This window comes from Chiloscyllium punctatum, chromosome 27, assembly GCF_047496795.1.
Source record: "Chiloscyllium punctatum isolate Juve2018m chromosome 27, sChiPun1.3, whole genome shotgun sequence".
NCBI lineage: Eukaryota > Metazoa > Chordata > Chondrichthyes > Orectolobiformes > Hemiscylliidae > Chiloscyllium > Chiloscyllium punctatum.
The window spans coordinates 28,624,494-28,644,404 of record NC_092765.1 but is presented as its reverse complement, the minus strand read 5'-3'; the positions used below and the strand labels follow the sequence as shown (position 1 = coordinate 28,644,404).

Here is a 19,911-nt window from a genome sequence, read left to right as displayed (position 1 = left end):
GGTGTACCCCAGAACTTTGTGGGAAGCTAGGGAAGTGTTGCTAGACCCTTGTTGAGATATTTATATCATCAGGTGAGATGCTGGAAGACTGGGGGTTAGCTATTATGGTATAGTTATTTAAGAAAGGTGGTAAGGAAAAGCCAGGAAACTATAAATTGGTGAACCTGAGATCAGTGGTGGGTAGGTTGTTGGAGGGAATCCTGAAGGACAAGAGTTACATGTATTTGGAAAGGCAAGGACTGATTAGGGACAGTCAACATGGCTTTGTGCATAGGAAATCATGTCTCACTAACTTAATTAAGTTTTTTTAAGAAGTGATGAAGAGGATTGATAAAGAATCAACCTACAGCATATGGACTGCAGTGGTTTAAGAAGGCTGCTCACCATGATCTTTTCAAGGGCAACTAGGGATGGTAAATAAATGCTGGCCAGCCAGCGATGCCCCACATCCCACGAGTAAATAAAAATGTATGACATGCTAATCATGCACACAGAAAGACAAGATGTCAACTTAAATATCAGTGATTATGTGTTGATGCCGAGAGATGGTAATCAATAGCAAGACAGTTGACAGTCAAGAGCAATCAAGAATAACACACACCTTCTAAATGGTACAGGATCACCAGCATTGGTATGTTGTCAAACCTCCAAAATGTTATAAGTGAAATTTGATTGATTAAATCTTATTTACTATGTTTTTACATAATTGCATAATTGCTGAGTTGAAAAAACATACCTATGTACAATGATGTATACTTGTCAGGAACTCTTTTCTTTGGAAAAAGGGGGATGTTTTATGTCTTGCAGCAGATATTCAATAATTATTTAAGGGACATGCTCATGATGTCATCACCATTTCATGGTATGTGATCTAATGACATAAGGTTTGCAATCTCCACCTCACTGAGCTGTTTTCTCTTACAGAATGACACATGGAAGAAAGCATGTTGCTTGACATCTGAATCGCTTAGCTTGAGCTCAAGCACTCAAGGACCTGTGATTGTAATATACATACATAGATATCAGCTACTTCAAGAAACGTTTGTTATATTCTTTGGTGCTCCACGACTACATCTCATCTTTTTTTTGTGGGAGCTAATGTAAGTATCACAGCATGATTGTGGCAAATCATCAGTATATCACAGCATGTCATGTCTCAGCTACATATTACAGCTTAGGGCAGCATGGTAGCTCAGTGGTTAGTACTACTGCATCACAGCGCCAAGGACCCGGGTTTGAATCTGTCAGTGTGGAGCTTGCACATTCTCTGTGTCTGCATAGATTTCCACACATGCCTCAGCTTCCCCCCAAAGCCCAAAAATGTGCGGGTTAGGTGAACTAACCATGCTGAATTACCTATAGTGTTCAGGGTATTAGTTAGGGGAAATGTAAGAGTAATATGGCAGGGAATGGGTCTGGGTGGGATACTCTTCAAAAGCCAACTTGTTGGGCCAAATGGCCTGTTTCCACACTGGAGGGATTCAATTTGTATCATATTTCATTGCATTGCTGCTGCCAGGTACTTTCATAGTACTCACTCACTTTGCACCTACTTGGATACTCACAGCATCTTTCCTTTATTTTGCCTTTCAATCAGAACTTACAAACTCACAGCACTTCAATATTACATTGCCGCATAGTGCAGAGACAAATGGGCAAATCTCAAAAGTCAGGGGAAGTAATTCTCAGTGAAGATAAGGGCGATTGTCATTAGTCAAGGAATGGATACAGGGCATCATCCAATATCAGTGAATGGGCTTGGTCATAGTCAGTGGGGTGCTTAGGCCTATCACAGTCAGACTGCAGACACAAAGCCAACCATGCTTTCCAGCAATTATCAGTCAAGGGGATGGACACATTGCTATACAGAACCAGGCCTTGTCAGTGACACACCTGCATCATGAGGTGTGTCAGATTGCACAGTGCATGCACTTCAATCAAATTGCTACGTCACGAAAGTTTAGGGGAAGTAATCCTCAGTTAAGACAAGGACGACTATCACCAGTCAGGAGATAGCAGCACAGTAAGCCAAATACATCATCCAATATCAGACCAGTGGAGTGCTTGGATTGCTCAGAGTCATTGAGCTGATATCATTACAGTGTGCAGAGTGGCAATAATATTTCCTGAAGATTCAGTGCAACCAGTCTGGGGATTAGCGAAAACTCAGTTGGGGAACTATACAGGGGAGCTGTTCATCAGGAGTCTGTTCATTCATCAGTCGGAGCTGTCTTTCAAAGGCAGTCAAAGAGATGGCCCAAAGTCAGTCTAGGGGATATATTCACTGAAAGTCAAGGGAGTTATCAGGGACCAGAACTGTATTGGGAATGCTGTGGAAGTCAATTATGGGGATTGGAGGTAGCATACTGGGATGCAGACAGAAGAACAATTGTAATGAATGGCAACTTAACATAAGGGTGGGAGATGACAACAGTATGAGAGGGTGAGGGTTACTGTGAGAGGGGAGATTATCAATGATCTCCATCATCCTGGCTTCAATAAGATTAGATTAGATTAGATTAGATTACTTACAGTGTGGAAACAGGCCCTTCGGCCCAACAAGTCCACACCGCCCCGCCGAAGCGTAACCCACCCATACCCCTACATCTACATTTACCCCTTACCTAACACTATGGGCAATTTAGCATGGCCAATTCACCTGGCCTGCACATCTTTGGACTGTGGGAGGAAACCGGAGCACCCGGAGGAAACCCACGCAGACACGGGGAGAACATGCAAACTCCACACAGTCAGTCGCCTGAGGCGGGAATTGAACCCGGGTCTCAGGCGCTGTGAGGCAGCAGTGCTAACCACTGTGCCACCGTGCCGCCCACAGAGGACAGTGCATAACTATATTTGGCATTTCTAAGCTGTATATTGGGCCCTCAGGAGTAAAGCTGGGAAGTGAGCAGTTAAACAAAACATTTGGGAGGGAAAGTGGGAAACAGTACTGATGTTGACAGGCTGGGCAGGCTGTAAGGAGCATGCAGGTTTGGGGGGGAGGGGGGTTGATCAGTAGTTTGACAGGCTGAACCTACAACTCACTCTGTGAAGCGCGGCCTGTGTTGTCTTCCACTCTCATTCAAATCGTACATGTGCAATCAAGATAGAAAATGGCTGGCACCACATCCAGAATGGGAAGAATAAGTGAAGGTGTGAGTTTTACATGAGAGTGATGTGAAGTCCTTCATGGGCAATCACATGAAATTGACATATACACAGTATATGTTACAGACATCTGTTCTCACATAATTCTCCATTGTACTTCGTGCATTAACAAACTCTTGGCTAAACTTCATAACAACAAATAATTTTTACCATAGCATTCAACGACACAAATTAATCCTAGTAATGGCTGTGAAGCAGAAGTGATGTCAAGCATATTGTAAAAATTCATCTTAGTTCCAAAAGTCACAATCAGTTTCCAAGATTTCAGAGCCTGCACATGGTCCAAGAGTTGTTCACTTCACACCTTGGACTATAAAATGCCATTACCTTTATTGCCATTCTTGGGTAATGTAAGGATTAAGGGTTGAGAAGAAGTTCTAATTATTGCTACCAAATATACCTTCCCCTACTGTATTGTGCACATGGCTTGAGCAGCATTAATCCATTCAGATCAGTGATATATAGGTACACCATGTAGAGGTATTTGATTGGCCTCCTTGTTAGAAGTTTTATGTCTCAGTGTTTTCAGGACACTGTTTCCCATGTCAGTTGTGTGTGCTGCAATTGCTAAATTATCACATTACTGAGGAGCTGCTTGGTTTCTGATATTATCCACAAAGGTTATTTGGGCAGCATGTTGACTCAATGGTTAGCACTGCTGTCTTGCAGCGCCAGGGACCTGGATTGCAGTCCACCCTTGGGTGAATGTGTGAAATTTGCACATTCTCCCCATTTCTGCATGGGCTTCCTCCAGGTGCTCTGGTTTCCTCCCACAGTCAAGATGTGCAGGTTAAATGGATTGGCTAAATTGCCCAGTGTCCAGGGCTGTGCAGGCTAGGTGGATCAGCCATGGGAAATATAGGGCTACAGGGACTGGATGGAGGGGTTGTGGGTCTGGTTGGGATGCTCTTTGGAGGGTCAGTGTGGACTTGATAAGCCAAATGGTCTGCTTCCACACTGTAGGGATTCTATGAAACTGTCCCCAGTGGATTCAGGAACAGAAGCTATTGATGGTACACTAAGAAACTTTAGAAATGGTTGAAGAACACATCTGTCCGTAAGCCTAGGGCAATCATTAACCTCCAGTGGATGTGGTGCAGTCTCCAAATGCAAAGTTTCCAGATGTGCAGGAGAACCACGCTTGCTTGTCTTCCATGGAATGTTGTACAGATGAGAGTGAGGCAGTAGTGCAATAGTGTATTTAGAGTTGACAGCCAGAAAGCAATGTCATGATGTCCAATGTATCCGCAATTCAACACTTTCTTCCACTGTGACCAATGAAGGCCAAAAGATGGCTGCTTCACACTAGATTCCTATGCAAGTTATGTCTAGGGATCCACCGCGATACAGTGCAGAAAACGCTGCCTAATCTTGGATATTTTGCTTCACACTACAAGAGGACACATCAAAGCTACATGATGGACATCAAGGATCCATGGAGCCACAGCACTGTGCTGAGGAGGAGGATGTGGACATTTTTCACCTTTAGCATCCTATAGACAGCTGTATCAGTCAAATCAATGCAAGGAGGAGTTCCTTGTGAACCTCATTCAATGGAACTGAATTGTGTGAATTCAGCCTACTAGTTTGATCTTCCTGTTGTTTCATAAAGGTGAAGGTTACAAACTGATGGAAGCCTTCACAATATTTGGTGCTTCTTCATTGTAAGGTTGAGTAAAGGTTAAGTGAGGAGAAAGTGAGGACTGCAGATGCTGGAGATCAAAGCTGAAAAATGTGTTGCTGGAAAAGCGCAGCAGGTCAGGCAGCATCCAAGGAGCAGGAGAATCGACGTTTCGGGCATAAGCCCTTCTTCAGGAATGAGGAGGGTGTGCCAAGCAGGCTAAGATAAAAGGTAGGGAGGAGGAACTTGGGAGAGGGACGTTGGGAATGTGATCGGTGGAAGGAGGTTAAGGTGAGGGTGATAGGCCGGAGAGGGGGTGGGGGTGGAGAGGTCGGGAAGACGATTGCAGGTCAAGAAGGCGGTGCTGAGTCCGAGGGTTGGGACTGAGATAGGTGGGGGAGGGGAAATAAGGAAGCTGGAGAAATCTGCATTCATCCCTTATGGTTGGAGGGTTCCTAGGCAGAAGATGAGGTGCTCTTCCTCCAGGCGTCATGTTGCCATGGTCTGATGATGGAGGAGGCCAAGGACCTGCATGCCCTTGGCGGAGTGGGAGGGGGAGTTAAAGTGTTGAGCCACAGGACGGTTGGGTTGGTTGGTGCGGGTGTCCCAGAGGTGTTCTCTGAAACGTTCCGCAATTGGGAACATGCAGGTCCTTGGCCTCCTCCATCACCAGACCATGGCAACACGACGCCTGGAGGATGAGCGTGTCATCTTCCGCCTAGGAACCCTCCAACCACAAGGGATGAATGCAGATTTCTCCAGCTTCCTCATTTCCCCTCCCCCCACCTTATCTCAGTCCCAACCCTCGGACTCAGCACCGCCTTCTTGACCTGCAATCTTCTTCCCGATCTCTCCGGCCCCACCCCCTCTCCAGCCTATCACCCTCACCTTAACTTCCTTCCGCCTATCGTATTCCCAATGCCCCTCACCCAAGTCCCTCCTCCCTACCTTTTATCTTAGCCTGCTTGGCACACCCTCCTCATTCCTGAAGAAGGGCTTACGCCCGAAACGTCGATTCTCCTGCTCATTGGATGCTGCCTGACCTGCTGCGCTTTTCCAGCAACACATTTTTCAATAAAGGTTAAGTTTACAAACTGATGGAAGCCTTTACAACATTTGATGCTTCTTCATTGCAAAGTTTAGTAAAGGTTAAGGTTACAAATCGATGGAAGCCTTCACAACATTTGATGCTTCTTTAGGACAAAGTTTCACATGAATAGGAATAGACCATTCACTGCCTCAAGTCTGTCTGCCATTCAATGAGATTATGGTTAATCTAAAGTCTAACTCCATATATCTGCCTTTGTCCCATAATCCCTTAATACCTATGCTTAGCAAAAAAATTATTCATCTCAGATTTCAAATTAGCAACTGATCTAGCATCGACTCCAGATTATGGAAGGGCACCAAACATATATCACCCTTTGTGTATAGAAATGCTTCCTTACGTCTCTCCTGAACGGTCTGGCCCTAATACTTAGATTATGCTCCCTAGTTCTAAAATCCCCAAGCAGTGGAAATAGTTAATTTTTATCTATCCTGTCTTTTCAGGATAACAACATCCATATACATTGCCCAGTTTACTACCTTAGTCAACTCTTCAAAAATGCAATGAGGTTTGCCAGGCATGACCTGCTTGTCATTAATCCATGTAGCCTCTCCCTGACTAACTGAAACTTTTGAGGTATTTAGTTACCCTCTCCTTGATTATAAACTCAAACAATTTCATCACCACAGATGTTAGGCTAACTGATCTGAAATTCCCTGGTTTTCCTCTTTGGTCCTCTTTGGTGGCACAGTGATTAGCTCTGCTGCCTCACAGCGCCAGAGACCTGTGTTCAATTCCCGCCTCAGGCGACTGACTGTATGGAGTTTGCACATTCTCCCTGTGTCTGCGTGGGTTTCCTCTGGGTGCTCTGTATCTATTTGTGCACTCGAACAAAGTTACTAATGGACAAAACATGCAAATTAACCTTACTGGGTTATTTGGACATAGAGGTCTCAATATCACTACATGAGCTGTCCCTACTCTTGCCTGTTCCAGCAATGTGCTCTGGTTTCCTCCCACAGTCCAAAAATGTGCAGGTTAGGTGAATTGGCCATGGTAAATTGCCCGTGGTGTTAAGCGAAGGGGTTAATGTAGGGGAATGGGTCTGGTGGGTTGCGCTTCGGTGGGTCGGTGTGGACTTGTTGGGCCGAAGGGCCTGTTTCCACACTGTAAGTAATCTAAAAAAAGTGAAATGACATGTCCAGAATGGCACATCCCCAGAGAGATGTCTTCTGAATCTAGGAAACACTGAAAGATTAAGATTAAGATTAACATACTCCCCAACTTCCTTTAATACTTTCGGATAAAAACCGTCAGATCTTGGGATTTGCTGATATAGGCACTATGGAAAGGACACCTATCACTCAGGCAGGGTAGAAGGGCATGTGGTGCGAACTATGGCTCATCTGTTTGCATTCATTTTGTTGTTGCGTCTACAATGACAGTAATTCACAGAGCTGATGACGAAAACTGAATATATATATCAAAATGTAATGATGTATTTACAATGAAGTTTCACATGTGCCATCTATGTATCCTCATAAGGTTTTATTTTTCCTTTCCCTCCCTCTACATCTAGGTGCAAATTAGGGTCTGTAGCTGGGTATGGAGGAGGTCTGCTCTGAAGTGAAGCCTGTTGGCTTTGAGCAGGTGATCTCTAGAAGACCCAGATATGTTGGGTGTGTCCTGGCTAGATGTAGGTTCAACTTCCTCAACTTGAACTCAACAGTGCAGACAGGTTGGAGGTTGAAGGGTTGTGAACTGAAGCAGTATCCTGACAGAAAACATCTGGGGGGGCTTGTAGTTCCTCCTCTGGTTGGGTACTTACTGGGACCAATCTGTCTACTTGTGAGAAAAGAACACTTGAGTTAAGGTCTCTTGTCTCCCTGTCACTTTATCGTTTGTGTGAACACCAATGGATACAGCAATGTGCATATCTACCAAACATTAAGTGTACTGCACCGAGGTCTCCATGGTAGCCACCATTCTATCCATGGAGACGGACAGATACATGCATGCCGAAGTCAGCCTAGTGCATGATCGCATAAGTGGATTCCTGCAATTTCTGTTCCAGTTTACCAAGTGTTTTCAACAAACCTTCTTGTTGCTTCTGTATCTATTTGTGCACTCGAACAAAGTTACTAATGGACAAAACATGCAAATTAATCTTACTGGGTTATTTGGACATAGAGGTCTCCATATCACTACATGAGCTGCCCCTACTCTTGCCTGTTCAGGCAACGTCTTTGCCCATTCAGCCAAAAATTCTCTTCTCTCTTGATAGGGGATGAGATGATGAATGTCAGGCACTCTGTCTTAATTCCTTCAGCCCTATTGTGGACAATTTTCTCTTGGAATGAGACAAGGGTAAGTATTGAACAAGGCGAAAGGGGCTGGCATGGCTGTTATGCTGAGCAAGCATGGGAAATACAGTGAGTTCTGCAAGATGAGTAAGTGGAAAGTGCAGACAGCATACCGGGTTAATGGTGTAATGGAGTGGGGTAAGTGAGAGTGATTGAGGGAAGATTCAACTTAAAGTTGTGAGAGTGTAAACCATGATGTGGATACAGCTTCGAGTTACAGGGAATTTTTGGATGATTATCTGGATTGTGGACACCACACCCAACCCTGGTGGCAAATTTGGACCAGCTTATTAGAGTCTGGTGTCATGATCTCCTCTGGCAGTTCTGAGGAAAGAAAATGACCCTTCTTCCCATCATCCTGCCCATCAGGACTTTCAGGACTCTGTTGGCAAAGCAGGGGTACAACATTCTTCAGAACTGCATAGTAACACACTTTGAAATGCAACTGGTTTGCAGTATTAGACCAGGAACACAGCAAGGATTTAAGTATGGCATAGGCAGTGCGAGTCATGCAATTTCCCAGTAGTGAGGAATACGTTACAATTGATAAGCACAAAAGCAGTGCCATAGAGGCGTGGTAAATACCATAAAGAGGAACCTCGATTATCTAAATACGGGGTTGGGGTGGGGGTATGGTCTTGGGGGGTGGAGGGCACTGGGGAGGTGTTGCATGGTTTTGGGGGTGGGAAGTGCGGTTTTGGGGGACGGGGGCAGTCTTAGACAGGGTTGGGGTGGGGGGGAGGTGTTGCACGGGGTTGGGGGCGGTGTTTGACGGCATCGGGGGTGGGGGTTGGGGCGGGGTCTTGCGTGCTGTATGCTGCTGCAGTCTCCTGAACGAGGAGCAGACTTTAAAAACTCTGAGCCCGAGAGGAAAGGTATTTAATCAAAAACCGAATAATCGATTATCCGAACAAAATAGTGCCTGCTCATCACGTTTGGATAATCAAGGTTCCCCTGTAATGAGTTGAGCAGCATGAATATGCATGAGGAAACTCACTAGAGTTCATGGAGGAAAACCCTCTGTGAAACATACCAAAATTGGCACTTAGCCATGTTGGTAAATTCAGCCCTACAAGTCAAAAGTGATTCATTCAAGATGGAATGCACCAGGACATTCTCAAGACATTAAAGATGCTAAATAAATGATAATTCTCTTTTCTTCTTCCTCCTAATACCTGTAATTTAAAAATTGCCACGCTGACATCTTTGACTCTCCAATGTTTGAGATATGATTATTAACTGATTGTTCAAATTATGATTTAATATTGATTATCCTTACATTTTCTGCTGTACTATAATTAATGACATTTTTAAGTTACTCACAATCCATAGCTTTTCCACTTTAATTCAATCAATTTCTTCAGAACTGAGTGTTCCAGAACAACATAGCACTTACTTATTAGTATCACTTCCAGCTGCATAGAAAAGCAGAGTAAATGCAAAAGTCAGCATTATAACATAGATCAACATTAAAATTTTTAAGTGATTTCTGCTTGATTATTTAATATTCTCTAAGTATAATTCTTTGTCATTTGTGCAACAGATTAAAGATTTTAAAGATAAATAATGTTTAACAATCTGTTGCACTAATTAAAAAAAACCCCACCTATGCAGGCCACACCGAAAAAGTGATCACATCTTGAGCATGAATTAATCACTTTTGGGAAATTCTACTCATTTGTTTAAATGCTTTGATGGAGACTGCAGAACTTAAGTTGGAACTTTAAGTTCAAAGATTCTGGTAAGTCTTGAAAGATTTTGAATATTTTTTTAAAATGTCTAAGAAGCCCATTACTATACTCCAATTTAAATAGAAAATACTTTCATACATTTTGGTCTCCCTGCTACAGGAAGGATGTTGTGAAACTTGGAAGGGTTCAGAAAAGATTTACAAGGATGTTGCCAGGGTTGGAGCATTTGGGCTATAGGGAGAGGCTGAATAGGCTGGGGCTGTTTTCCCTGGAGCTTGGAAAGCTGAGGGGTGACCTTATAGAGGTATATAAAATCAAAAGGGCATGAATAGGGTAAATAGACAAGGTCTTCTCCCTGGGGTGGGTGAGTCCAGAACTAGACAGCATAGGTTTAGGGTGAGAGGGGAAAAATTTAAAAAGGACCGAAGAGGCAAATTTTTCATACCGAGGATGGTGCATTTATGGAAGAAGCTGCCAGAGGAAGTGGTGGAAGCTGGTACAAGTACAACATTTAAAAGACATCTGAATGGGTATATGAACAGGGAGAGTTTGGAGGATATGGGCCAAGTGCTGGTAAATGGGACTAGATTAAGTTAGGATATCTGGTCAGTATGAACAAGTTGGACCGAAGGATCTGTTTCTATGCTGTACATCTCTATGACTCTATTTATCATTTTCAATAATTTTAAAATCAGACTTTTGCAGGTGATTGACCGATACTGTGATTCTAATTCACCAACCTAACACAAGGTAAACCTATTGAGTCGGGGGGCAGCAAGAGGTGGGTTGGACCTAATTCCAAGATTTTTGTCCTATTCCCATCATGTAGTACTTTCAAGAGCATGGGATAAAGAGCAGATCACAAGCCCCCATACAAGAAATCCCAAGGTCAATTGCTCCATTGCAAGAATGGTGATTTCTGCCTACCCTATAATCAGACTGACTTTGAAAAGAGACTATGCCAGTTTGCAGCGTTATGGACTAGGCCAGACCCCTCAAAACATTGTTAAGCAGGTAGCCCAGACCATAACTTATCTATTTGTTTAGCTAGGTGTATAGTGGATATTCCTGGAGTAAATTAACTGGGTCGACTGCTAGGTTTTAACCAAACAAAATTCGGAATGAAACACAAAGAACAGAAAACAGAATACCAGATAAGTTATCCTCTCCAAATCCGACTTAATGATGCTGTTCTGAAAATACTTGCAACAGTCCCAATACCCACATCCCTTAGCACAAACAGTAAACAATGGCACAATTCGAAATCATAAGGACAGAAGAACAATTTCCCCTGTGAACCTTACTCAACTCACTCCTGAAATGAATTGAACTGCCCAACTAAAGAGCTGTCCATGCCCCCTTAATTATATCAATTTTCAAAAGATCTTTCAAGCTTTTGGCCTGAACTACTGTTAGGGTAAACAACAAGGCCCCCAATGAACCAGTCAAACCTCAGGCATGATGGAGCCTGGCCAATTACCCCCCCCCCCAACCCTGAAAAAAGACTCAAGGGCAAAGTAACCTTGTACCAGACTAGCATTGTGACAGTAGTTCATACAGTTATTCATATATTTCATATACCTCTTTCCAGGCTAGAGATGCCATGTACCATGTTGAAAGCCAGTTCTAGAGTTGAGTTGCTTTTCATGGGTAACTTTAAATAAGTGTTGTAAATTTTACATGTCATAATCAAATGCTGAATGATACATTAAATATATTTTAATGTGGTGTTCAATGTTTAGGTTTTGTTTAGAAAAGGCAAATTATTATTAAATTGATCAGCTTTGTCAAAGTGATTAACTTACATAGTGGATAAAGTGCTTTTCTGCATCAAACAGATTTTACTGAGTCAATATCAGCTTCTGCTCTCATCTTCTCATTGATTGAAGGTCACCCATTTGTTTAACCTTTGAAACAGTGCAACAAATGGCTGAACTGCTTCATTGACAAATTTATTAGAAGTAAAAAAAACTGCAGATGCTGGAATCCAAGGTAGACAAGCAGGAGGCTGGAAGAACACAGCAAGTTAGGTGGCATCAGGAGGTGCAGAAGCCAACGTTTTGGGTGCAACCCTTCTTCAGAACTGGGGGTGGGGTATAAGGGGAGCTGCAGACAAAGGTGGTGGGGGGGAGGTTGGGGGAGGGTTTTCGGTGGGGACATGTCCTGAGTGGTTTTGTAGTGGTAGATGAACACAGGTAGAGGGTACAACCACTCAGCCCTTCTCCCCCAGTCCTGAGGAAGGTTTACACCTGAAACATTGACTTCTCGACCTCCTGATGCTGTAATGTTTGCTCTGTTCTTTCAGCCTCTTGCTTGCCTATCATTGACAATGCAGCCTTCTATTTGGCTTTTGGAGCAATGGGATATACGGCCATCTGTTCTACTACTTTAAAAGCTTTAACATATCCCACTTAGGAGATTATGATGACACTGTATGCAAAGGAATTTTGTTGTAAAGGTTTGGCTGAGCTCCAAAGCCTAATGACAGATTAAGTTCAGAGGTCAAGGAAACTGATAGTTGTCTTTGAAAGGCTGTTGTGCACTTGGACAAGTGTTGCCAATTCAGCATTCACCCTCACCGGCAACATCATGGCACAGCAGTCACAAAGCCATTGCATACAGTGACTTAGCTGACACTGTGTCATATATACAACCTCGTTCTCTCACCTCTAGTTGCTGTTTAACCACCATGCCACACTTTAGCTTTCTTTAGCTACATACCACCTGAACACTATTTAAGTCAATTCTAAAGACAGTTCACTAGTCTCAAAATGTTAACTCTGTTTCTTTCCAAAGACGCTGCCGGACATGCTGAGTTTCTCCAGCAATTTCTGTTTTTCCTTCAGGTTACTAGGTTCTGCAGTTCTTTTTTTATATATACACCTAAGTCAATGCTATTCTATCCACAGTGCTCAATAGACACATGTAGCTTGTCATTGTCCTGAAGGGGAAGACCATAAATAGGCAAGCAATTGGACAATTCCAAATACAACAATGAGATTTTATTTACTGTAAGGAAAAGGGTTTAGAAATGATGCCACCACAATGCCAAAATCTGCCAACCAGAGTTTGGCATCATGACACCGCTGAGGCTAAACGCCAGCTCGCAGACACCTCCTCCTACTGCCCCCTTGACCATGACCCCACCTCTCACCACCAAACCATCATCTCCCAGACCATCCAGAACCTCATCACCTCAGGGGATCTCCCATCCACCGCCTCCAACCTCACTGTCCCACAACCCCACACCGCGCGTTTCTACCTCCTGCCCAAAATCCACAAACCTGACTGCCCCAGCCGACCCATTGTCTCAGCCTGCTCCTGCCCCACCGAACTCATCTCTGCATACCTCGACACGGTTCTGTCCACCTTAGTCCAAGAACTCCCCACCTACGTTCAGGACACCACCCACGCCCTCCACCTCCTCCATGATTTTCGCTTCCCCGGTCCCCAACGCCTTACTTTCACCATGGACATCCAGTCCCTGTACACCTCCATCCCCCATCACGAAGGACTTAAAGCCCTCCGCTTCTTCCTTTCCTGCCGTACCAACCAGTACGCTTCCACCGACACCCTCCTTCGACTGACTGAACTGGTCCTCACCCTGAACAACTTCTCTTTCCAATCCTCCCACTTCCTCCAAACCAAAGGAGTAGCCATGGGCACCCGCATGAGCCCCAGCTATGCCTGCCTCTTCGTAGGATATGTGGAACAGTCCATCTTCCGCAGCTACACTGGCCCCACCCCCCACCTTTTCCTCCGCTACATTGATGACTGTATCGGCGCTGCCTCGTGCTCCCACAAGGAGGTTGAATAGTTCATCCACTTTACCAACACTTTCCACCCCGACCTCAAATTCACCTGGACCATCTCAGACTCCTCCCTCCCCTTCCTAGACCTTTCCATTTCCATCTCGGGTGACCGAATCGACACGGACATTTATTATAAACCAACCGACTCCCACAGCTACCTAGACTACACCTCCTCCCACCCTGCTCCCTGTAAAAACGCCATCCCATATTCCCAATTCCTTCGTCTCCACCGCATCTGCTCCCAGGAGGACCAGTTCCAAAACCGTACCACCCAGATGGCCTCCTTCTTCAAGGATCGCAATTTCCCCCCAGATGTAGTCGACGATGCCCTCCACAGCATCTCTTCCACTTCCCGCTCCTCCGCCCTTGATCCCCGCCCCTCCAACCGCCACCAGGACAGAACCCCACTGGTCCTCGCCTACCACCCCACCAACCTCCATGTCCAACTTATCATCCGCCGTCATTTCCGCCACCTCCAAATGGACCCCACCACCAGGGACATATTTCCCTCCCCTGCCCTATCAGCGTTCCGAAAAGACCACTCCCTCCGTGACTCCCTCGTCAGGTCCACACACCCCACCAACCCGACCTCCACTCCCGGCACCTTCCCCTGCAACCGCAAGAAATGCAAAACTTGCGCCCACACCTCCCCCCTTACCTCCCTCGAAGGCCCCAAGGGACACTTCCATATCCGCCACAAATTCACCTGCACCTCCACACACATCACCTATTGCATCCGCTGCACCCGATGTGGCCTCCTCTATATTGGGGAGACAGGCCGCCTACTTGCGGAACGTTTCAGAGAACACTTCTGGGACACCCGGATCAACCAACCCAACCACCCCGTAGCCCAACACTTCAACTCCCCCTCCCACTCCACCAAGGACATGCAGGTCCTTGGACTCCTCTATCGCCAGACCATGGCAACACGACAGTTGGAGGAAGAGCGCCTCATCTTCCGCCTGGGAACCCTCCAACCACAAGGGATGAACTCAGATTTCTCCAGTTTCCTCATTTCCCCTCCCCCCACCTTGTCTCAGTCAAATCCCTCGAACTCAGCACCACCTTCCTAACCTGCAATCTTCTTCCTGACCTCTCCGCCCCCACCCCACTCCAGCCTATCACCCTCACCTTGACCTCCTTCCACCTATCGCATTCCCAACTCCCCTCCCCCAAGTCCCTCCTCCCTACCTTTTATCTTAGCCTGCTGGACACACTCTCCTCATTCCTGAAGAAGGGCTTATGCCCGAAACGTCGATTCTCCTGTTCCTTGGATGCTGCCTGACCTGCTGCGCTTTTCCAGCAACACATTTTCAGCTCTGATCTCCAGCATCTGCAATCCTCACTTTCTCCCCAAAAAATATTACAAGCAATAATTGTCTGTGGTACCCAGCTCCCTTCTTTTGGAGCTGAGTGTCAATGAGGTTTTGTCTAATGTGTGGCATTTGTCACAGTTGTCATAGACATCTTCAGCTTGCTCTACCCCAATGTTCTTGTCCTCTTCAGAAGATTGCTCCTGTTCTCCCAGTTACTCTGCAGACAAGAAATTACCTCATTGCCTACTCAGTTGTGCAAAGCACAGCATACCAGGATGATCCAGTGTACTCTGTCTGGCCTATACTAGAGAGTCACCCCAGAATAGTCCAATCAGCAAAACCACTGTTTCAGCAGACTATGTGTGCATACTTGATGGAAACCTGCACCTGGAGAAAGTCAGCTATTGTTCCTGAATTCTATTTCCTGGGCTGCAGCACACCTCAACTTGAGGGAAGCAAATGAACCAATGCTACCTTGCACTGACAATATCACTCAATGTCTTGACGCAAGACTGAGAGATCCCACACATATCTCCTATTACGCCCTAAAAGGAGCCTCTTAAATAGAATGTTTTGCACCACAGTGAACTTCACAGCTACTAGGAGAGGATGACTTCCCACTCCTGCAGCCCTCAAATCCCACTCCAGCATCCTGCACATTTCCATCATTTTGTCTCAGAACACACAGAGCCTGTGTCAGCATTGTGACTCGCTCATTCTCACCCTTAACCCAACTACGATAAGTGCTTCTACTTTCCCCACCATGCCAGCTGTAACCACCACCATATTTTTTGTTTTCGATGTCCCCACTGTCCCTAAACCTTTTTGAACTATTCTGCAATGTTGACAGACAGAAACCCAAAACTGTTTTGCCCCAGATCTCTCATGAGTTTCAAGAACAGCTCCAGAAATGACCAACCAGATCTCTGACTGCTGTGTTTGCAGCTCCCAAATCACATCTGCAAGCATTAGAGAACGGAACACAAATACTCCCTAGCATGTACTAGGACAGATCTCCTGTGAGCATCTAAAGAAGACAAGTAACCATGTCAAAATCCCTGGACTGTGAGGAAACAATGCCATTGGCTAATGGTACTGGGATCCTCCTGACCGACAGTAGACCGCACTGAATGGATTGAGCACTATCCTCCACTATTTTCCAACATGCCATTTGCCTGAATTAATGAGTAGTGTCTGCCATTGCTGTCTCAGTGTGTCATTTACTAAGATATTACCCTCCCCTTGGACCGTTTAATATGATAAACATGACAAGCAGCTTAAAATGCCAACAGTGAAAGCCTTTTGTTCTGGTTGAAGTGCCAATGATTGAACAGACATCATGAAGCATGTCAGGATAAGGATGTTTTGACATGGATGGTATGAGCATGCAGGTAGGTAATAAATGAGAGAGTGTGAAGAGAACAAATGAGCAGCCCTGAGATGCAACTTGGTCCAATCTGTCACCTGGTTGTCAATCTGTCCATGCGCACAAAGTGTCCCTGTTGCAGTCTTCTCAATGGTAGATGCTGGTGTGCCCTGCAGATCATAATGGGTTGACAGCATTGTTCCCTAAAAGCAGTTTCCATATAGATGCAATGACTTTGAGGTTCAGACGTTGCTGTTGTGGTTGGGCTTGGAGATTGACACACTGAGAATGAAATTAGAGGGAATATTGATGAAAGGTACAAACAGCTTGTGCCTGTGAATCATATCCCGAGATGTTGTTGCCCAGTGTCCAATATGGAGGTTGTTTGCAAAAAGTGACAAGCTTAATCTACTAGGTACACACTCTGGTTCAGTCCTGGCTCGCTTGTTTGGAAAGTTGGAATCTGAGTATTAATGAGGCAAGTGGCAGCATTAATAAGGTATTGAACAAGGAATCATGATCATCAATTGGCAGTTCACTGCTACTTCACGAGAATATTGCCACACTGCTTGTCGAAAACATAAAAGATGGAACAAGATGATCTCAACATCAAGATCAGACTGGCCTCACTTGTTGCCAAATTCTGCCACATATCTCATCATCGCCCACATTCCTCAGACTCCAATAAGATTCTACCCTATGCTTTGAAATGCCTACATTTTTGTCTTTAGCTCTTTGCATGTTGTATTAATCAAACTTTATTAAGTCTTTAATCTATCATAGGATATTTTTTCAAATCAAGTTGCGAATCAACAAAGTTATCTTTAAAAGCTTCACTGAATTTTTAAAATATTCTTTCATGGGATAAGGGTTCAATGGCCAGACCAGCATTAATTACCTGTCCCTAACTGTCCAGAGGGCAGTTAGGTGTCAACCATATTGTTGTGGGTCTGGAGTCACATGTAGGCCAGATTAGGTAAGGACTTTCCCTAAAGGTCATTAGTGAACCAGATGGATTTTTCCCAACAAAGAAAACTAAGAACAATACAATACAGGAACAGGCCCTTCAGCCCTCCAAGCCAATGCCAACACTTTTTGCCCTTCCATACTAAAACTATCTTAAGTCACAGGATTCATATCCCTCTATTCTCTTCCTATTCATGTATTTGTCCAAATGCTTCTTGAATGCTGCTATTTTGTCTGCTTCCACCACCTCCTTTGGCAGCGTGTTCCAAGTACTGACCACCCTCTGTGTGAAAAACCTGCCTCATACATCTCTTTTAACACCACCCCCACCCCACCCCGGCACCTTGAACCTGTGTCCCCTAGTAATTGACACCTCCACCCTGGGAAAAAGCCTCATACTTTCCACTCAATCCATGTCATTTGCAATCTTTTAAACTTCTATCAGGTTGCCTCTCAACCTCCTGCATTCCAGTGAAAATAAACCCAGTCTACCCAACCTTTGTTCCTAGCTAAAATTCCCCATACCAGTCAACATCCTGGTACACCTTTTCTGTACCCTCTCCAAAGCATCCACATCCTTCTGGTAGTATGCTGACCAGAACTGTATACAATATTCCACATGTGGCCTAACTAAAGTTCAATAAAGCTGCAGCATAACTTGCCTATCCTTATACTCAATTCCCCTTCTAATGAAGGCAAGCATAACATAGGCCTTTTTTTACTATCTTATCTACCTACACTGGCACGTTCAGTGATCTGTGGACCTGCACATCCAGATCCCTCCACATATCAATACTCCTAAGGGTTCTGCCATTCACTGTATAATTTATACCTGTACTTGACCCTCCAAAATCTATCACCTCACATTGTCAGGATTAAACTACATCTGCCATTTTTCTGCCCATGCCTCTAACTGATCTATATCTTGCTGTATCCTGTGACAATCGTCCTTACTGTCCATATCATCTGCAAAATTACTAATTAGACTAACCACACTTTCCTCTAATGTAGGCCATGAACAACAGTGGTCCCAGTACTGATCCCTGTGGAACACTACTGGTCACAACTCTCCATTCCGAAAAGCATTCTTACACCGCTACCCTCTGTCTTCTATGACTAAGTCAGTTCTGTATCCATCTTACCAGCTCACCCCGATACCATGTGACTTCACCCTTTGTATCAGTTTGCCATGAGGGACCTTGTCAAAGGCTTTATTGAAGTCCATGCAGACAACATCAACCATGTAGACAACATTTTCCCTCATCAATTACTTTGTCACTTCCTCAAAAACTCAACCAAGTTAGTGAAGCATGATCTCCCTGCACAAAACCTTGCTGTTTATCACTAATAAGTCCATTTGCTTCTAAAGGCAGATTGATGTTGTCGCTGAGAACCTTCTCCAATAATTTCCCTACCACCAATGTGAAGCTCACAGGCCTGCAATTTCCTAGATTATCCCTGCTACCCTTCTTAAACAATGGGACTACATTAGCTATTCTCCAGTCCTCTGGGATCTCACTTGCGGCCAAAGAGGATAAAAAAATGTCTGTTAATGCTCCAGCAATTTGTTCTCTTGCCCCCCACAACATTCTGGGATAGATCCCAATAGGACCCAAGGACTTAGCTATCTGGACACTTGTCAAGATGCTCAACATCTCTTCCTTTTTAGTAGCAACTTGGCTTAGAAATTCGACACTCCCTTCCCTGAGATCATCCTCCACCAATTCCTTCTCTTTGGTGAATACCAACACAAAGTACTGGTACACAATCCCTTACCTGAAACGCTCTAGACCAGCTGGTTTTCGGAATTCAGAATTTTTTGAATTTCGGAATAAGTGACAGTTCAACGGTGACATTTTAAAAAATCTTACCGAACAGCAGACTCACTGAGTAACGGGCCCTGAAACAGAATTGAGGTCTGTCTGTGCTGCGCCATGCCCCTCCACGTTGCATCTGAGTGACACGCATCAGTTGGGTGTGCAGTTGGGTTAACTGTTTGTAGGCCAAACAACCATGTTAGTGAGATAAAATCTTCACAAAAAAACCTTCAGATTTTGGAGCTTTTCGGATTTCGGGATTTTGGATAGAGTGTTGTCTACCTGTATTAGTTTAGGTCCTCACCTACCCCTTCTGGTTCCATACATAGTTTCCCTCCTTCGTCCATGAGTGGGCCAACCCTGGCTACCTTCTTGCTTTTTATATATGTATAAAAAGACTTGGGATTCTCCTTAATCCTGTTTGCTAATGACTTTTCATGACCCCTTATAGCCTTTCTAATTCCTCGTTTAAGTTCTTTCCTACTTTCCTTATGTACTTCAAGGACTTTGTCAATTCCATCCCCCTAGACCTTACGTATGCTTCCTTTTTCTTTTTGACCATACCTATCCTTCATTCTCACAGGAATGTGCTGCTCCTGAACTCTTATCTTCTGACGTTTGAAATACACCCACATGCCCCATGTGGAATTCCCCTCAAACAACCGCCTCCAATCAAAATTCTCCAGTTCCTGCCTAATATTGTTATAGCTCGCCTTCCTCCAATTTAACATCTTCACTGCTGT

At 44.6% G+C, this 19,911-nt stretch overlaps 1 protein-coding gene across 1 annotated transcript in view; it reads right to left on the bottom strand.

Moving 5' to 3' along the window:
* Positions 1 to 9,552: 9,552 nt before the first annotated feature.
* The window catches only part of LOC140453589 (uncharacterized), a 106,764-nt gene continuing 96,405 nt past the window's right edge, over positions 9,553 to 19,911 (bottom strand). The window contains exons 12-13 of the mRNA XM_072548397.1: positions 19,223 to 19,343; positions 9,553 to 9,615 (exon numbers count right to left, since the gene is read on the bottom strand). Of these exons, the coding sequence (XP_072404498.1) occupies positions 9,593 to 9,615; positions 19,223 to 19,343 (144 nt within the window). The 3' untranslated portion in view covers positions 9,553 to 9,592. The remainder of the gene's footprint in view (positions 9,616 to 19,222; positions 19,344 to 19,911) is intronic.